A 21093-nucleotide genomic window follows, 5' to 3' on the forward strand; every position below is an offset into this window, starting at 1 on the left:
TCTACATCATTTATATTCGAAACATTTAAGGCAATTTGCACACTTTTTTAATTTTAATTTTTTTTAAATTTATTTTTGAGAGAGAGAGACAGAGCACGAGCAGGGGAGGGTCAGAGAGAGGCAGACACAGAATCTGAAGCAGGGTGCAGGCTCTGAGCTGTCAGCACAGAGCCTGATGAGGGGCTGGAACTCATGAACTGTGAGATTATGACTTGAGCCGAAGTCAGAAGCTTAACACACTGAGCCACCCAGGTGTCCCTGCACACTTTTGAAGTCAGTTAATCCTTACAATCTTTCTCTTTGCGACTGGGAGTTGTTACAAGAACTCAACTATATTTTATTAAAAAAAAAATGTGGCAGCCTTAAAGAAACCAGAAGTACAACCTATATCTGATGTTTTACCCAGAAAAATATTTTCTTCTTTTATATGATAGGAATAGGTTCATTTCACTGATAGAGAACAGAAGATGAAACAAAAGAGAACTGGGAGAATGTTCTACATAAGAATGTAGGACTAAGTAAGAGTGTCCCCTAGTGGGCTGATGATCATTCTGGCTATGGTTCTGTGCCTTTAAGAAATCAAGACTTGAGGTGCCAGGGTGGCTCAGTTCATTGAGCACTGGACTCTGGACTTTTGATTTCAGCTCAGGTCATGGTCTCACAGTTCATGGGACTGAGCTCTGCCTCGAGCTCTGCGTTGACAGTACGGAAACTGTTTGGGATTCTCTCTCTCTCTCTCTCTCTCTCTCTCTCTGCTCCTCCCCCCAACTCTGTCTCAAAATAAATAAACATTAAAAAAAATAAAAGAAAGAAATTGAGACCCTTTACCTAAATTGATCTTTCTGGAATGGCAGCAGACACCCTGAACTGGTTGCCAAAAAACTTTGATTTTATGTATACCTTTATATCCACTATTTTTTGGTTTTGGACAAGTTACCTAACATCTCTGGTTATAAATCTATAAAATGAATATGCTACACTGTAATATAATTACTTTCTAATGTTATTAGAATTTTGTTACATAAAGACTAACAGGACACAGATCCTACTCTTATATTGAGTTTGTATATAGAGGCAGTCACATTAATAATAAAACTTAATACAACATGATAAGCAGTATAAACAAATGCACTAATCTAAGAAAACACAATGGAGTTTCAAGTTGTTAAAGAGAGAAAGAAATCATTAATTCTACTAATGAGTAGGATTTAGAAGTCAGAGAAGATTTTAATTTTTTTTTTTAACATTCATTTATTTTTGAGAGACAGAGTACCAGTGGCAGAGGGGCAGAGAGGGCGGGGCACTGAATCCAAAGCAGAGCTGTCAGCACAGAGCCTGGCGCGGGTCTTGAACCCAACTGCGAGATCATGACCTGAGCCAAAGCTGATGCTCAACCTACTGATCCACCCAGGACCCAGGCGCCCCAGAGAAGATTTTAAATAAGGATTTAGTTTTCAGCAGGACTTTGAAGGAAAAAAAGGGTTTTCTTTTGATCTTTACTTTGCCTACAATATATCTGGACTAAGACATTGAATTAAAATATGGATCCCAATTATGGAAGTCACATAGCATTGCTAATAACCACCATCCTTTAACAGGATGACCTCTGGACAAAAGTCAACATAGTATTTTTTATAGAAGGCACCTGGTTTGAAATTTTGGTTTTATCAAAGTGACCTTGGGCAAGTCATTTAGCCTCTTCATGCCTCACTTCCTTTCTCTGTAAAATAAGAATAGAACAATATCTGCTTCTGAAAATTAATAAACTTTTAGAAGTGTTGCTTCTTTAAGGATACTGTCTGCTAAAAGAAAATGCATGCATTTTCCAAGATAAAACACAAAGACCTGCTTTTTTAAATTTCACTCACATATTCAGAACTTTTTCTTTGTTAAAGTCAATACTTTGAGAAGAAAAAAAAACCCCTGACATTATTGACAAATTTTTAACAGAGGGTACAGCTTAAACTCTTATTTTAACTTGGGGAAGTGGAACACATTTATTAACATTTGTTTCTATTTGTCTCAGGCCCTGCCTTAATATTGAGATATAAAATATGATTGCAAATAATAAAAAAAAATAATGGGAGAAAGGACAAAAGACGATGGAGAACTTTTTATTTTAATATTTGCCAAGTTACTTCTATTTTTTTGTTAAGTTCATTTATTTATTTTGAGAGAGAGAGAGAGAGAGAGAGAGAGAGAACATGTGGGAAAGGGGCAGAAAGAGAGGGAAAATCCTAAACAGGCTCTGTGATGTCAGCTCAGAGCCCAGTTAGGCTCAACCTCATGAACTGTAAGATCAGCATCTGAGCTGAAATCAAGAGTTGGATGCTTAACCGATTGGGACACCCAGGCATCCATGATGGAGAACTTTTTACCCAAGTAATAAGCTACAAAAATGTACAAACCTAACATATAAAAAAAATCTTTCTCCACTTAGGTAGAAGATAGTTTCACTGGTAGCCATTGTTGAAGCACAGGAAGAATTTAAATGATTTATGCTGAGTTGAAAAAGAGGGCAGAACATAAGAACATATCACCATAAACTAAGGGTTATAGGAAAAGCATGCAGGCAGCAGGAAACACAAGATGACTGTGAATATATTTTCAGGAAAAACAGAAAGAGTAGTCATATAACTATTTTCTGCTTCTTCTCTACTTTTAAAGACCTTTCCTTTTTTATAGCTGAAGAGCTCCCTTCTATTTGCTAAATGGGATGCTGCCTGATTAATGAATCACTTAATAAAGTCAATTAGATCTTCAAATTTACTCAACTGAATAACTGTTATTTAAACAGATTTGGTGACAGTGGTTGGAACTGAAGGATACTTCTGGTGGCTTTAGGAACAATGAAAAAAAATGTGTGGTACTCACATACCATTTGAGTTCATTGTCTTTCTTGGTGTTTCCAAGGGCTGTGGGTAAATTCCCTCTTGGTTCTGAGCTCCTTTCTGTTCGCTTTGAGCTCCCAGTCTAATTGGCTTTCCTTTACAGGGCACATTAGTTTGAGCTGGCAGGTGGTTCTGCTCAGAGCTAAGCCCTGTAGCCTTTAAGACTGAAATTCCTAGGTTTTTTAGTAGAAAACCCCAGCCCTCAATTCTGTCTCCGGATTCCATGCAGGGAACTGCTGCTGGCATTTAGTCCTCAGTTTCCCATTTGTTTGGAATTCTTCCTGGGATTCCAACATTGGGAACTGTTGGTAGCAGCTGTACTTCTGCATTTTGTTTGCAATCAGTTTGCAGTCGCCATTCCATGGGTTTGCTGGTTTAATCCTTTCCTGGGTCCAAGGTTTCATGGAAATTTGTGGTGGTGTGCACAGGACTTTCTCTTGGCCAAGACAGTATAATATCTTTTGGTTACTGCTGATATATTAAGTGCACGTTTGTTTGTCTTGTTTGGTGCAGATAAAAGCTATTGCTAACAGGCCAAAAGGCCACAAAAATTGGTGGGTATAGGTTGCGCATTCGAGGGTTGTTAAGAGTGTTCATCTCTTAACCCAAAGAGTCCTGTGTTAGGAAAAGTTGGTCATGGAAGGGGTTGGATTGACATTATATCACCCACCAACCTCAAGAAAATTTCTGTGCAATAAAGTATACTGTGAGACACCACACAACTCCAACCCTGTGGCATATCCTTCTTTGATATTGATTTGGCTCCAGAGACCCCAAGGCTTAGCTAAAAGAAAAATCATAAATAGGGGGCACCTTGGTGGCTCAGTCCATTAAGCATCTGGCTCTTGGTTTTGGCTCAGGTCATGATCTCATGGTTCATGGGTTCGAGCCCTGTGACCAGCTCTGTGCTGACAGTGCAGGGCCTACGTGGGATTTTCTCTCTCTTCTCTCTCTGACCCTCCTCTGCTCACATACTCTCTCTCTCTCTCAAAATAAATAAACTTTAAAAAATCATAAATAAATAACAATAAAATGGGATTCTTAAAACCCAGACTTAAGTGTACCACCTTCCAGCATATCTGCATATTTTATATCTAGGAACCATGGTCCCAGCAGCTATAAATATCTACAAAAATGGCAATATCTGACTAAGTTTGTTTTGTGTCCTGAAGAACTTGGCTTGATAACTATCAGGCTGGAGTCTCCAAAATAAGGATGGCCAGAAATGTGAGTTGCACTCCATTTGCAACTAGATCTTACTGAACTGGGAGCCGTCAGGGGAATAACAATCTAGAATTACAATTGCCATTATGAGGAGCATTCTAATGAGATAAGGTCTTTTAAGAAGTGAACTTAAGAAGCAAAATCTTCAGAATTCCTAAAATAACTTCACTGAAAGTTTCACTGTAAAAACCTGACAACAGAGGATCTTGCGGAAGATGGCGGCGAAGGAGGATGCTGGGCTCACCACGTCCTGCTGATCGCTCAGATTCCACCCACATCTGCCTAATTTACCCCGACAACCACCAGAAGACTAGCAGAATGGACTCTCCGGAGCCAAGTGTAGATGAGAGGCCCACGGAAGAGGGTAGGAAGAGCGGAGAGGCAGTGCGTGCTACACGGACTGGCAGGAGGGAACCAGGGCAGTGGAGGGGCAGCCAGCTCACCCGGCAAGGCAGAGCCCCCGAGTCTGGCTTGCAAAAGCGGAAGGGCCGGAGGGGCTGGATGGCGTGTGTTCTGACAGCCAGTGGGACTTAACACCTGGAATGTTATAAGTCAACAGTTCTGCTCGGAGAGTGGGAGGGAGAGTTGTTGAGCCCCAGAGGACAGAGCTCAGCTTGGAGGGGAACAAAGGCGGTGGGAAGCTCCATCTCCCTCACCCATCCCCCAGCCAAAATCCCAAAGGGAGCCAGTTCCCATCAGGGAACTTGCTTGCACAGGCAAACACCCAACTCTGTGCTTCTGTGGATCCATCCCTCCAATGGGTCGGCCTCCCTCCCAGTGCTGCAGGGCCCCTTCCGAATTGGACCACCAAAGGCAAAGTGAGCTGAGCCTGCCCCCTCCAGCCTCTGTGCACCTTGCAGATCCACCCTGGCTAATACGCCAGATCCCATCAAAGAGGCACCAAAAGCCTGGCAGTGTGCAAGTAGCCCAGACAGAGGCCACACCACTCTACAGTGAGTCTTGCCCCTGGGAGAGGGGAAGATAAGTTACACACCAGTCTGACTGTGGCCCCAGCGGGGGGCTGGGGGCAAACATCAGGTCTGACTGCGGCCCACCCACCAACGCAAGTTACTCCAGACAGCACAGAGGAAGAGCCCTGCTGTTCTGCGCCACTCCAGGGACTATCCAAAATGATGAAATGGAGGAATTCTCAAAAGAAACTCCAGGAAGTAGCGACAGCTAACGAACTGATCAAAAACGATTTAAGCAATATAGCAGAAAATGAATTTAAAGTAATAGTCATAAAACTAATTGCTGGGCTTGAAAAAAGTATAGAGGACAGCAGAGAATCTATTACTACAGAGATCAAGGGACTAAGAAAGAGTCAGGAGGAGCTAAAAAATGCTATAAATGAGCTGCAAAATAAAATGGAGGCATTCACAGCTCGGATTGAAGAGGCAGAATAGGTGAATTAGAAGATAAAATTATGGAAAAAAAAGAAGCTGAGAAAAAGGGAGATAAAAAAATCCAGGAGTATGAGGGGAAAATTAGAGAACTAAGTGACATAATTAAGTGAAATAATGTATGCATAATTGGGATTCCAGAGGAGGAAGAGAGAGGTAAAGATGCTGAAGGTGTACTTGAAATCATAGTTGAGAACTTCCCTGAAATGGGGAAGGAAAAAGGCATTGAAATCCAAGAGGCACAGAGAACTCCCTTCAGGCGTAACTTGAATCGATCTTCTGCATGACATATCATAGTGAAACTCACAAAATACACGGATAAAGAGAGAATTCTGAAAGCAGCTGGGGATAAACATGCTCTAACATATAAAGGGAGACTTATAAGACTTGTGACAGATCTGTCTACTGAAACTTGGCAGGCCAGAAAGGAATGGCAGGAAATCTTCAATGTGATGAACAGAAAAAATATGCAGCTGAGAATCCTTTATCCAGCAAGTCTGTCATTTAGAATAGAAGGAGAGATAAAGGTCTTCCCAAACAAACAAAAACTGAAGGAATTCATCACCACTAAACCAGCCCTACAAGAGATCCTAAGGGGGATCCTGTGAGACAAAGTACCAGAGACATCACTGCAAGTATGAAACCTACAGACATCACAATGACTCTAAACCCATATCTTTCAATAATAACACTGAATGTAAATGGACTAAATGAGCCAACCAAAACACACAGGGTATCAGAATGGATAAAAAAACAAGACCCATCTATTTGCTGTCTACAAGAGACTCATTTTAGACCTGAGGACACCTTCAGATTGAGAGTGAGGGGATGGAGAACTATTTATCATGCCACTGGAAGTCAAAAGAAAGCTGGAGTAGCCATACTCATATCAGAAAAACTAGACTTTAAATTAAAGGCTGTAACAAGAGATGAAGAAGGGCATTATATAATAATCACAGGGTCTATCCATCAGGAAGAGCTAACGATTATAAATGTCTATGCGCCGAATATGGGAGCCCCCCAATATATAAAACAATTACTCACAAACATAAGCAACCTTATTGATAAGAATGTGGTAATTGCAGGGGACTTTAATACCCCACTTACAACATTGGATAGATCATCTAGACACAGGATCAATAAAGAAACAAGGGCCCTGAATGATACACTGGATCGGATGGACTTGACAGATATATTTAGAACTCTGCATCCCAAGGAACAGAATATACTTTCTTCTCGAGTGCACATGGAACCTTCTCCAGGATAGATCACATACTGGGTCACAAAACAGCCCTCAATAAGTATACAAGAATTGAGATCATACCATGCATACTTTCAGACCACAATGCGATGAGGCTTGAAATCAACCACAGGAATAAGTATGGAAAACCTCCAAAAGCATGGAGGTTAAAGAACACCCTACTAAAGAATGAATGGGTCAACCAGGCAATTAGAGAAGAAATTAAAAAAAATATATGGAAACAAATTAAAATGAAAATACAACAATCCAAATGTTTTGGGATGCAGCGAAGGCAGTCCTGAGAGGAAAATACATTGTAATCCAGGCCTATCTCAAGAAACAAGAAAAATCCCAAATACAAAATCTAACAGCACACCTAAAGGAAATAGAAGCAGAACAGCAAAGACACCCCAAATCCAGCAGAAGAAGAGAAATAATAAAGATCGGAGCAGAAATAAACAATAAAGAATCTAAAAAAAAAACTGTAGAGCAGATCAATGAAACCAAGAGTTGGTTTTTTGAAAAAACAAACAAAATTGATAAACCTCTAGCCAGGCTTCTCAAAAAGAAAAGGGAGATGACCCAAATAGATAAGGAGATAAGGTCATGAATGAAAATGGAATTATTACAACCAATCCCTCAGAAATTCAAGCAATTATCAGAGAATACTATGAAAAATTATATGCCAACAAATTGGACAACCTGGAAGAAATGGACAAATTCCTAAACACTCACACATTTCCAAAACTCAAACAGGAAGAAATAGAAAGCTTGAACAGACCTGTAACCAGCGAAGAAATTGAATCAGTTATCAAAATCTCCCAACAAATAAGAGTCCAGGACCAGATGGATTCCCAGGGGAATTCTACCAGACATTTAAAGCAGAGATAATACCTATCCTTCTCAAGCTATTCCAAAAAATAGAAAGGGAAGGAAAACTTCCAGACTCATTCTATGAAGCCAGCATTACTTTTATTCCTAAACCAGACAGAGACCCAGTAAAAAAAGAGAACTACAGCCCAGTAACTCTGATGAATATGGATGCAAAAATTCTCAATAAGATACTAGCAAATCGAATTCAAAAGCATATAAAAAGAATTATTCCCCATGCTCAAGTGGGATTCATTCCTGGGCTGCAGGGCTGGTTCAACATTCACAAATCAATGTGATACATCACATTAATAAAAGAAAAGATAAGAACCATATCATCCTGTCAATTGATGCAGAAAAAGCATTTGACAAAATTCAGCATCGTTTAATAAAAACCCTCGAGAAAGTCGGTAGAGAAGGAACATACTTAAACATCATAAAAGCCATTTATGAAAAGCCCACAGCTAACATCATCCTCAATGGGGAAAAACTGAGAGCTTTCTCCCTGAGATCAGGAACAAGACAGGGATGTCCACTCTCACTGCTGTTGTTTAACATAGTGTTGGAGGTTCTAGCATCATCAATCAGACAACAAAAGGAAATGAAAGGCATCAAAATAACTTCAAAGATGAAGTTATGCTTTCACTGTTTGCAGATGACATGATATTATACATGGAAAACCCGACAGACTCCACCAAAAGTCTGCTAGAACTGATACATGAATTCAGCAAAGTCGCAGGATAGAAAATCAATGTACAGAAATCAGTTGCATTCTTATACACTAATAATGAAGCAACAGAAAGACAAATAAAGAAACTGATCCCATTCACAATTGCACCAAGAAGCATAAAATACCTAGGAATAAACCTGACCAAAGATGCAAAAGATCTGTATGCTGAAAACTATAGAAAGCTTATGAAGGAAATTGAAGAAGATATAAAGAAATGGAAAAACATTCCATGCTCATGGATTGGAAGAATAAATATTGTTAAAATGTCAGTACTACCCAAAGCTATCTACACATTCAATGCAATCCCAAACAAAATTGTACCAGCATTCTTCTCGAAGCTAGAACAAGCAATCCTAAAATTTGTATGGAACCACAAAAGGCCCCAAATAGCCAAAGTAATTTTGAAGAAGAAGACCAAAGCAGGAGGCATCACAATCCCAGACTTTAGCCTCTACTACAAAGCTGTAATCATCAAGACAGCATGGTATTGGCACAAAAACAGACACATAGACCAATGGAATAGAATAGAAACCCCAGAACTAGACCCACAAAAGTATGGCCAACTAATCTTTGACAAGGCAGGAAAGAGTATCCAGTGGAAAAAAGAGAGTCTCTTTAAAAAATGGTGCTGGGAAAACTGGACAGCAATATGCAGAAGGATGAAACTAGACCACTTTCTTACACCATTCACAAAAACAAACTCAAAATGGATAAAGGACCTGAATGTGAGACAGGAAACCATCAAAACCCTAGAGGAGAAAGCAGGAAAAAACCGCTCTGACCTCAGCCGTAGCAATTTCTTACTTGACACATCCCCAAAAGCAAGGGAATTAAAAGCAAAAATAAACTATTCAGACCTCATGAAGATAAAAAGCTTCTGCACGGCAAAGGTAACAATCAACAAAACTAAAAGGCAACCAAAGGAATGGGAAAAGATATTTGCAAATGACATATTGGACAAAGGGCTAGTATCCAAAATCTATAAAGAGCTCACCAAACTCCACACCCGAAAAGCAAATAATCCAGTGAAGAAATGGGCAGAAAACATGAATAGACAGTTCTCTAAAGAAGACATCCGGATGGCCAACAGGCACATGAAAAGATGCTCAACATCACTCCTCATCAGGGAAATACAAATCAAAACCACACTCAGATATCACCTCATGTCAGTCAGAGTGGCTAAAAGAAACAGAACGGGAGACTACAGATGCTGGAGAGGATGTGGAGAAATGGGAACCCTCTTGCATTGTTGGTGGGAATGCAAACTGGTGCAGCTGCTCTGGAAAACAGTGTGGAGGTTCCTCAAAAAATTAAAAATAGACCTACTCTATGACCCAGCAGTAGCACTGCTAGGAATTTACTCAAGGGATACAGGAGTACTGATGCATAGGGGCACTTGTACCCCAATGTTTATAGCAGCACTCTCAACAATAGCTAAATTATGGAAAGAGCCTAAATGTGCATCAACTGATGAATGGATAAAGAAATTGTGGTTTATATACACAATGGAATATTACATGGCAATGAGAAAGAATGAAATATGGCCTTTTGTAGCAATGTGGATGGAAGTGGAGAGTGTTATGCTAAGTGAAATAAGTCATAACTCTGTATGGACAGATTCCATATGTTTTCACTCATGTGGATCCTGAGAAACTTAACAGAAGACCATGGGGGAGGGGAAGAAAACAAATGGTTAGAGAGAGAGGGAGCCAAAACATAAGAGACTTAAAAACTGAGAACAAACTGAGGGTTTATGGGGGGAGGGAGGGAGGGGTAGGTGGGTGATGGGTATTGAGGACACCTGTTGGGATGAGCACTGGGTGTTGTATGGAAACCAATTTGACAATAAATTTCATAATAAAAAAACCAAAAAGAAACCTGATAGCAAATTAAAGACAAGGGGTACCTGATATGAAAGACTACAAAGACTGTAAGATTGATATAACCCCCCTGAGTACTCATTCTAGTGACCCTCTGAATAGATTTCCTGTTCTGAAAAGACTACAATACTTTAAACAGAAGCCCACCACGTTAATGGCCTTATAGATATCCCCATATCTACCTTCACAGGAAGGCCCCCATATGTGCCTCTCCCAGAGTCAGCTCTGAGGGCTTTCCTGGTAAATTGCTACATATTTCCCTTAAGCAGCCAGGGGAAAACTAAAATGAAAAGAAACTCCTTAGCTTGTAAGTCTTCAAAACCAGACATGCAGCTCTAGGGGCAATTCAAAATTCACCTAGTCCTTCCACAGATCTCCAAAATTCCCCAGTTTATCTGAAAGACTTTTAAATTATTGGTCTTAGGAAAACAAAGTTCTTCTTGGAGGAACTTACATTCTTTCCTTGTACCTTTGAGATGAAAATATTAAAAGTACAAACCTCAGGGAGGTAATTCTTATTAGAAGTAGAATGAAAAAAGGAAAGGTCATTTTAAATTCAGACAAATGAAAAACCATGTGTCTTTTCCACAAATAGTAGCAGAAAAAACAAGCCATCTAAGCAGGTAACATTAACTTATTCCATCTGCTCGGAAAACATTTGGGATCCAACTGTTCTTTTATAGACTAGTGAATGTTGCATTACCATAATACCAGTACCAAGGCTAAAAAATTTTAAAACAATAAGATCTCTGTTTACATGTTCATGTGTGTCTAGTGTAGATGTGTGGCATTTTCTACCTTCTGATGTTATTGTTGAGATTTGTAAACAGCTCTATTTAATGGACTTAAAAATAAGCACCTATAATTTTAAATCTCAGAAATATAACAGAAATGAACACAAATGCTTTTTAGGTTCATGTGATCTAGTAAGATATGTGGTAATAAAGCTAGTTTAATTTTGCTAGTTTGTTAAAGTTACAAACATTGAATATAATGCACACATAACTTTTTACTCTTCCTGGGTTTTTTAGTCAAATAATTAATGTTATCTCTGTTGCAAAATTTGTCAGCAAAAGATAACAGAATAATGGCTGACTTTGTCTAATGCCTCTTGAAGGCTTCACGGGTAATTTCTAAATAATTATTGAGAATAAGAAAATTAAATAGAAATATGTATGATAAAAAGTTTTGAAGTGAAATTTTATGCCATAATTATGTTTCATAGAATACATAATTAAAAACAGTTTCCCAAATCTCTTTGTTAATTTGACATTTAAAATTTTTTCTAGGTATAATTAAATAATGGAGATTTATTAAATATCTACATCATTTCCAGGTAAGATAAAGTAATGACACTTAATCACTAAACATAGGCATATGCACTTTTTGTTCCCTTTTATGTAGGAACTATAAAGATATTTGCGTCTGTTAGTAAATATGTTTTATGTCATGCTAAGAAATTTCCTAAGGAAAAAAACATGTTTCCAGAAATCCTAAAAAGTATTTTTAAATCTGCCAAATTCACAGAATGCTAATGTAAAAGTTCACAATTGTTTACTCCTTAGTTAAGGTTCCTAAGGGTTAAGAAATTCAAAATAATGTATGTGATTAATGCTTGTAGAACATTTCTGTATGGAAAAAAAAAAGTAGGATAGATGCTTTTCTTCTGATTTGTTATCATTAAGAACAAAGACCACCTTTAAATCTCCCTGGTAGGGACTATACCAGGTCCTTCTCACTACACTACCCAGAGAGCCACATTTCAGGGATTTAAAGCTTGGATATGCATCTCACAACTATAGAAGGCTTCATCTGACATTTTGTCCTATACAGATGCTGGGAACCTCCAAATCAAATTGATGAGGAAGTGAAGTGGCTGACACTGAGGTAGATTGCTTCCTCTGAAGATGCTGGATTGACACTTCATACTTTAACTCAACATGTAACCCCTTCTTCTTTCCTTTCTGTCCTTTACTCTGGCACTGGCCTGGAAAGATAATGCCACCATCTTGCGTCTCCCAGGCCATTGTTGATGGGAAAAAGTGCCTTTCAGATTGTTGGATCTGCCATCAAAAACTCCTGTCTGTTAACAGAGCCAGCTTAGTGGAAATGGTTTATACCTTGACAGAGTTTATCTTGGCCTGTGAATGCCTAGATAGCTGGTACATAACCAAGCAATTCCTCTTAGGTTTTTAACTGTGCTCTTATAACTGTTACATCTCCTTGTTTGACTCCTCTGCATTTACATCATCAAGTTGGAAAGGAACTACAGGAAGTATTCATGACTCAGGATTTTCTTCCTTTGGTAGGGCCACACTACTTTGGTTAGGAGTAAATACAAATAAGAATATGATCAGAAGTCTCTCCTTAACTCTTAAAGGTTTAACAGAATCTGTTGCTAAGACAACAGCTGCCCAACAAAGATCCTTAGACTCTGTTCAAAGTGGCTCTTGATAATAGGATAGTCCCTAATTATCTTTTAGCTGAGCAAGATGTCTGTGCTGTTACCAACATCTGTCTGCTACATCTGAATTAACACTTAGGGGGAAGCTGAAACTTTCAAGTATGTAAGATCACTGGGCAAGCCATTTGGCTTAAAGGGTGACTCCTTCAGCAGGGTCTTTCTTTGACTTATTTGATTTTGATTAGTTTGGGTCTTGGGAACAGGGCTCTGAAATGTGCTAGAAACACTGGGAATTATTCTGCTTATAGTCATCATAGTAATCTTGGTGGGTTGTATTCTCTCAAAAATTTAAATGCATGTTTTCAGCCACTAACCACCAAGGAAATTATTTAAGACTCGAATGTCAAAAAAAGACATGGAGAAAATGAGCAACTTAAAGAATGTGAACTTCAAGTTGTAACCTGTATATCATAGGGACTAAGCAAAAACATCACAACCTGTGACCACCACACAAAGGATCAACAAAAGCTGTGAGATCTATAGAGTGGTAGCTGATAGTAACACTAATGCCTTAAATTTTGATCACATCTCTCAGTTAAGCTGAGGATCTGATCAAAAGAAAACCAGAGGCCTACAATGTTATCACTTATGTTTAAGGCCCTGAGTCATAATATCAAGACTCAATGCCTGACCAAATTGCAATTTCAACTCCTCCCTCACCTCTGCCAAGAATGTAACTTTTAACCAGTCACAGAATTTCTTGATCAGCACTAGGAAATTCACTGATATGCCCCTTCAGTTCTCCTCAGAAGGGTGACCAGGCCTAAAGCAATATATTCTTTGTTAATAATTTCCTTTTCTCTGCTCTGCTTTTAAAAACATTTCATCTTCTATAGCTCAATGAAGTTTCTTTTTCTTTGTTGTATGGGATACTGACCAATTGTTTACAAAGCCAATTAGATCTTCAATTTATTCAGTTTAAGTTTTGTTGTTTAACAACTCTCTCCTCGCTCTGACTTTAGTTTTCTCTAGATCACTTAACACCGGTCTGAAATATGGTATATTTATTACTGAGCTCCTTCTACACTATAATGGAACCTCAGAGTATGTACTTTGTTTGATTTGTTTGTTTGATTTGTTGCTGATTTGTTGTGTCCAGAGAGCAGATTAAAACTTGGAAGAAAAATTGAAAAAAAATCAAATGTCCTGAACAGACATGCAAATGACATGACTGAATAAATATTAGAGGGAATTTTTTAAAAATTTATTTTCTCTATCATTTAGATGAAACCACCTTACAAAACTCAGGTTGCTTAAAGAGAAAAGAGAGGACAGGGTAAAATTTAGATTCTGATTATGTCAGCAAGATGATGTTAAGTATGAAAATAAGAATTAGCAAAGACCCAGGCTCATAAGGAACAAATATAGCTTGACAAAGTACTATGGGTTTACAGAATGAATATCTGTGGTAAAGGACTTCAAAATTCTAGGAAAGAAATACCATCTCAGAATTCTTTTTTTTTTTTTTTTCAACGTTTATTTATTTTTGGGACAGAGAGAGACAGAGCATGAACGGGCAAGGGGCAGAGAGAGGGAGACACAGAATCAGAAACAGGCTCCAGGCTCTGAGCCATCAGCCCAGAGCCCGACGCGGGGCTCGAACTCACGGACCGCGAGATCGTGACCTGGCTGAAGTCGGACGCTTAACCGACTGCGCCACCCAGGCGCCCCTCAGAATTCTTTTTATAAGAGGCACCTGAGTGGCTCAGTCGGTTATGCATCTGACTCTTGATTTCTGCTCAGGTCATGCTCAGTTTGTGAATTTGAGCTTGCATCAGGCTTTGTGCTGACAGCGTGGGGCCTGCTTGGGACTCTCTCTTCCTCTCTCTCAGCTTCTCTCTCTCAAAATAAATAAATACTTAAAAACATTTTATTTAGGGGCACCTGGTGGCTTAGTCGGTTAAGCATCTGACTTCACTCAGGTCATGACCTCATAGTTTGTGTGCTTGAGTGCCACATTAGGCTCGCTGTTGTCAGAGTGGAGCCCACTTTGGATCCTCTGTCCCCCTCTGCCTGCCCCTTCCCCACTCACTCACACTCTCTCAAAAATAAATACACATTGAGAAAAATTCTTTTTTAAAATTGAGGTATAATTGACATATGACATTATGTTAATTTCAGTTATAGAAAATAATTATTTGCTATTTATATATACAGTGAAGTGATCACCACAATAAGTCTAGGTAATATCTGTCAAAATACATGGTGGCAATTTTTTTTCCTCTTTTTTTTAATGTTATTTTTGACAGAAGGAAAGATTGAGGTCATGTACACACAACGGGGGGGGGAGGAGGAAGAGGGGGGAGAGGGGGAGAGAGAGAGAGAGAGAGAGAGAGAGAGAGAGAGAGAGAGAGACAGAGAAAGCATCCCAAGCAGATGGTGCAGAGCCTGACTATGGGCCCAAACTCATGAACCAGGACGTCATGACTAGAGTCAGATGCTCAACTGACTGAGCCACCCTGGCACCCCAGCAATTTTTTTTTCTTATGATGGCATATGTTTAAAGGCAACATGCAAATATGATATATAGTATTATTAGCTACAACCAACAGAATCCTAATTCTTTTTTTTTTTTTTTAAGTTTATGTATTTATTTTGAAAGAGAGTGTGAGCAGAAAAGGGGCGCAGAGAGAGGGAGCAAGAATCCCAAGCAGGCTCCTTGCTGTCAGTGCTGACACTGGGCTCGATCCCAGGAACCGTGAGATCATGACCTGCACCAAAATCAAGAATAAGACACTTAACCCACTGAGTCACCCAGGCACCCCCACATGATTCTAATTCTTATAAACTGAGGATTCAGGAGAACTTGGTGTTTTAATAACAATCTTAAAAAGTTGGACATAGCAAAATGCTACTGAAGTTCAATAACTTCATTATATGTGAAACATATGAACACTGAACTACAAGAAAATCAAGCATAGTAATGTTTTTCATAATTTGTTTAGCAATTTATAGAGCTCATTATAAAACTTATAGCAAGTTAAGTGCTAAAATAAAATGTAAGGTTAAATCATTAGTCTGAGTAGTGCAGGTAACTGCTGAATCAGGCAAGTAGGCTTATCAAGTGACACCAAATCAGGTTTCTTCAACTTTGTAAGAACCTTATGACTGAGAAAGGTCAGACTCAAAGACCCTGCTGAACATGTATTTCTACAAATAGCAATTCAAATAAGCTATTGTAATTGTAAAACAGCTTAAGGCTCCTGGCATCTTTAGAATGCTCTTGGGCAAAAACTACTGCTGGTCAATAAAAATAATGGCAAGGATGAGCAGCCTCCAGATAGAAATCTGTGGTCCAGGGAATGTAATAAAGTCTGTCTACTTTTCCCTAAACTTAGAAGCTTGAGGAGAGACTTTCAGCTCCTTCTGAAACAGGACTCTTGATCCTCACATTACAAGGCCACTCACAGAGAGGTATCATGGAATGCATCTGAATTGATGCCACCGTGTGCTTAACTCTTGGCTTTTCCAATTCAGGTCAAACTTCTTCCATTTATTTAGACATCTGGTGTTCTAAAGTGCTTCCCACTTTGTAAAAAGGCAAACAGAAATGCATTCCCAAGAGCATGACAACAAGCAGCCTTTATATGAATTACTTAGTGCTGCTAAAACAACACAAAACCACCTTTTGTCATCCCCTAGCCTCAATTTATTTACAGTAAGAACAGTACCACAAAAAACATTAAGGAATTTTTAAAAGAGAGGGACAATACAGATCCATCTTACCATAACTAATTATTTTTTTGTTAATCATACTATGGAAAACTTTATACCTTTTCACTTTTGTCATTATTTTGCAAATGTTTTTCTCTGTTTTTAGTTATAATTAATTATACTTCATTAGAACTTTAAAACATACCATTGTATTAATGTCACATTTTAAATAACAAGTGCTGTAACATAAAATATTGATTTTCCCTGTACACGTAAGTTATGCTTGTCCAATGTCAATGGCAAAAATAAAAAGTAAGGAAAAAATAACGTAAAAAAAGCACATAAAAAAAGCTATAAAATCACCAATCTAACTAGGGACTACCATTATTGACATTTTTGTATATTACCTTCTAATAATTTTACTATGCACACATATGTCACACAACAAGGATATTACACTTGTTTCTTTTAAACACTTCTACTAAGAATATATCATATTAAAATGACATTAAAGAAAGACATTTTACTATTCTATCTATTTTACTCTTTCATATAAATCTAACAATAAAGTTTTCATTGGCCATGGAGTTTCCAAGATGATGATGATGATGATGATATTCTGTAGCAAAAATAAAAACTAGGTTCTTTCTATGTGCTAAGCACCTTAAAAGGCATTAGCTTCACTGGATCCTTGTCACCTTAAGGCTTTGCATTACCTATTTCCTTGCCAGAATACTTGTATCTATGACCGTTGTGTGCAGAGATTTGATGGATTTCCTTATATAATTCAGCTCTCAGCTGAATGACACCTATTTAGGTATATCCACTCCTTCTCCTTATTCCCATCAATAGTGAATGTTCTGGCACACAGCTAATGCTCAAAAGCATTTTTTTTAAATGAATCAATGAGGGAGAAGAAATAAAAATGGCAGAGTAGGAAGATTCTGAGCTCAGCTCCTCACATGGACACACTAAAACTATAAATATATAAGAATAACTTTCTCTGAGAATGACCAAACAATAGGAGAACTGCTCTTTCACAACTAAAGATATAAAGAAAAATGGGGCGCCTGGGTGGCGCAGTCGGTTAAGCGTCTGACTTCAGCCAGGTCACGATCTCACGGTCTGTGAGTTCGAGCCCCGCGTCGGGCTCTGGGCAGATGGCTCAGAGCCTGGAGCCTGTTTCCGAGTCTGTGTCTCCCTCTCTCTCTGCCCCTCGCCCGTTCATGCTCTGTCTCTCTCTGTCCCAAAAATAAATAAACGTTGAAAAAAAAAAGCTAAAAAAAAAAAATAAAGAAAAAGCCATACTAAGACAAGTCAAAGGGGCAGGCAGAGATGTAGTCTAGTAAGGACCAACATCTCCACTGTGGTGACCCACAAGCAGGAAACTATCAAAAATGAGAAGATCCTTCCTGAGGAGTGAGGAGTTCAGGCATCACCCTAGCCCTGGGAAACTGTACCAGAAAGACAAGGCATAATATCTGGATTTGAAAATCCGAGGGTCTTAACTGGGGGAGAACTGGAGGGATACAGAAAACTGAGACTCCATTCTTAAAGGGCTTGTACACAAGCTCACTTTCTCTGAGACCCGGAACAGAGGCAGCAGATTGAAAAGCATATAGGCCATATATGAAGGAGACTTAACTAATTTTAGGGTTCGTGCAGAAATGAAGGGATCTGTAGGAACTTTCTCTGGAAATGGAAGTGATAGTGGGTTCCATCTTTTGTTACTCTCCTTCTACCTCACTGACCTGGCAAAGGTGAGCACCGTTTCCATCTACCTTGCTGCCACAGCTTGCCCTGCCTGGACATTCCTATGCAGACCTGCCCCACCCAACCTGCTCACCCAGTACTGCCCAACCAACAGGCATCCTTGGCTGGAGAGCAACTCCCACAAACACAAGGGACTCTGTCCCACAACACCTAGCAAACGGCCTCAGTCAGGACTTGTGTCCCTCATTCAAAGTGGCTCCCACCCTACAACATTTGAAAGGTGGTCTTGGGACCAGTGTGGACAGCTGCTGGTCCTGGTAGCCAGAAAAACCAGGGGCTACCCTGCTTAGAGTTGTTACCAAGACAGTCACTGTCCAAACACAACAGAAGGGCACATATGCAACAATATAGGAAACAGCCCTGTAATACCTAATTCTGGTGACCAGAAGGGATAGTGCCAAAGGTCACCACAGGACCCCTACTACATAGTACAATACCTTTCAGACCAGAAGACATAGCTCACCTATCTAATACATAAACACAAAATGAGGAGGCAGAGAAATATGTTCCAAACAACAGGAAAAGGAAAAACCCTAAAAAAAGAACTAAACAAACTGTAGATAAGCAATCTATCTGACAAAGAGTTCAAGGTAATGGATATAAAAATGCTAACTGAATTTGGGAAAAGAATGGATGAACAATGAGAAATTTTAAGAAGTGATAAAAATATAAACAGAATGATTCAGAACTGAAGAATATAGCTTAAGTAAAAAACACACTACAGGGAACCAGTTTAAGGTATTACAGGGACAACATCTAGCATACTAATATTCACATTATACAGGTCCCAGAAGGGAGGAAAGAGGAAAAAAAGGAACAGAAAACTTATTTCAGGAAATAATAGCTGAAAACTTCCCCAACCAGGGGAAGGACAGATAATAGATCCAGGAAGAATAGAGAGTCCAACCAAAAAGAACCCAAAGAGCTTCACATCAAGAAAGATTATTAATTCAAATGTCACAAATTAAAGAGAATTTTTAAAGTGGCATAAAGTGGTATAAAACGAGCTAGTTATATACAAGGGAACACTGATAAGACTATCATCTTTGAATGATAGAAACTTTGTAGGCCAAAAGGGAGTGCCACCATATATTCAAAGTAATAATCTAATCTTACACCTAAAGGAACTTAGAAAAAGAAGACTAACCAAAGCTCAAAGTAGTAGAAGGAAGGAAATAATAAAAGATCAATAAAACTAAGAACTGTTTCTTTGAAAATATAAAAAATATTGACATTCAGCCAACTCATCAAGTACAAAAAAGAGATGATTCAAGTAAATAAAATCAGAAATATAAGAGAACACCATACCATTATAACGTACATCACACAAATACAAAGGATTGTCAAGAGACCACTACAAAACTTATACACAAATAAATTGGAAAACCTAGAAGAGATTGATAAATTTCCAATTTACATACAATTTTCCAAGACTGAATCAGGAAGAAATAGAAAATCTGAATAAGACTGATTACTAGTAGTGAAATTGAATCAGTCATCAACAAACTCCCAACAAACAAAAATTCCAGAACTAGATGGTTTCTCAAGTGAATGGTACCAAATATTTTAAAAAAGAGTTAATACCTGTTCTCAAACTATTCCAAGATACTGAAGAGAAAGAAATGCTTCCAAATTCATTCCATGAGGCCAGCATTACCCAGATATCAAAACTAATGACACCACAAAAAAAGAAACTTACAAAAAAAGAAACTTCATCTTTGATGAACAACTATGTAAAAATCTTTATTAGCAAACCAAATTCATCAATATTATGAAAGGATCATACACAATAATTACATGGAATTTATTCCTGGGATGCAAGGATGGATGGTTCAATACCCACAAATGAGTCAACACAATTCACCACATTAACATCCTGAATGATAAAACTCATGTGATCATTTCAAAAGATGTAGAAAAGGCTTTGATAAAATTCAAGCATCCATTTTATGGAAAAAAGTCTCAATAAATTGGGTAACCTGAGGGAACATGAGAAAACAACAACTGAAAGCTTTTCCTATAAGATCAGGAACAAAACAAGGATGCCCACTCCTGCCACATTATTCAACACAGTGTTAGAAATCCCAGCCACACAATGAGAAAGAATGAAATCATGCCATTTGCAGTAACGTGGATGGAAGTGGAAGGTACTGTGCTGAGTGAAACAAGTCAGTCAGAGAAGGACAGATACCCTATGTTTTCACTCATATGTAGATCTTGAGAAACTGAACAGAAGAGCATAGGGGAAGGGAAGGGGGAAAAAAGTTACAGAGAGGGAGGGAGGCAAACCATAAGAGACTCTTAAATACAGAGAACAAACTATGGGTGAATAGGGGTGTGGGGGAGAGGGAAAATGGGTGATGGGCACTGAGGTGGGCACTTGTTGGGATGAGCACTGGGTGTTGGATGTAAGCCAATGTTACAAATTATATTCATAAAAAATAAAAAAAAAGTATATAAAGAAGAAAAAGATAATAAAAAATAAATAAAATAAAAGAAGAAGGAAAAAAAAGAAATCCCAGGCACAACAAGCAGATAAGGAAAAGAAATAAAAGCATCCAAACAGGTAAGAAGGAAGTAAAACTACCACTATTTGTAGATGACATGTTACTATATATAGAAAACCCTAGATACTACATAAAAAAAGCTATCAGAATTAATTCAATAAAATTTTAGGATAAAAAATTTAAAGTACACAGAAACCAGCTGTGTTTCTACATACTAAGAACAACTAGTAAAAACGTAAAATTAAAAAAAACAATCCCATTTACAATTGCATCAAAAAGAATAAAATACCTAAGAATAAATTTAACCAAGAAGGGGAAAGACTTGTACTCTGAAAACTATAAGACACTGGTGAAAGAAAATGAAGATGACATATATAAATGGAAAGATATATTGTGCTCATTAATTGGAAGAATATTGTTAAAATGTCCAAAGCACCCAAAGAATTCTATATATTTA

The 21093-nt window shown here is 38.4% G+C and overlaps 1 protein-coding gene across 25 annotated transcripts in view; it reads right to left on the reverse strand.

The window, feature by feature from the left end:
* PSD3 (pleckstrin and Sec7 domain containing 3) overlaps positions 1 to 21093 on the reverse strand; it is a 785560-nt gene that overhangs the window by 142214 nt on the left and 622253 nt on the right. The window contains exon 17 of one of the 25 annotated variants that reach the window (XM_045055445.1): positions 15085 to 15413. The exons of the other annotated variants lie outside the window; for them this stretch is intronic. Coding sequence (XP_044911380.1) covers positions 15259 to 15413 — 155 coding nt within the window. The 3' untranslated portion in view covers positions 15085 to 15258. Of the gene's footprint in view, positions 1 to 15084; positions 15414 to 21093 lie in introns of those variants that run through there. 25 annotated transcript variants of the gene reach the window in all.

Source organism: Felis catus, chromosome B1 (genome assembly GCF_018350175.1).
Source record: "Felis catus isolate Fca126 chromosome B1, F.catus_Fca126_mat1.0, whole genome shotgun sequence".
NCBI classification, from domain to species: Eukaryota; Metazoa; Chordata; class Mammalia; order Carnivora; family Felidae; genus Felis; species Felis catus.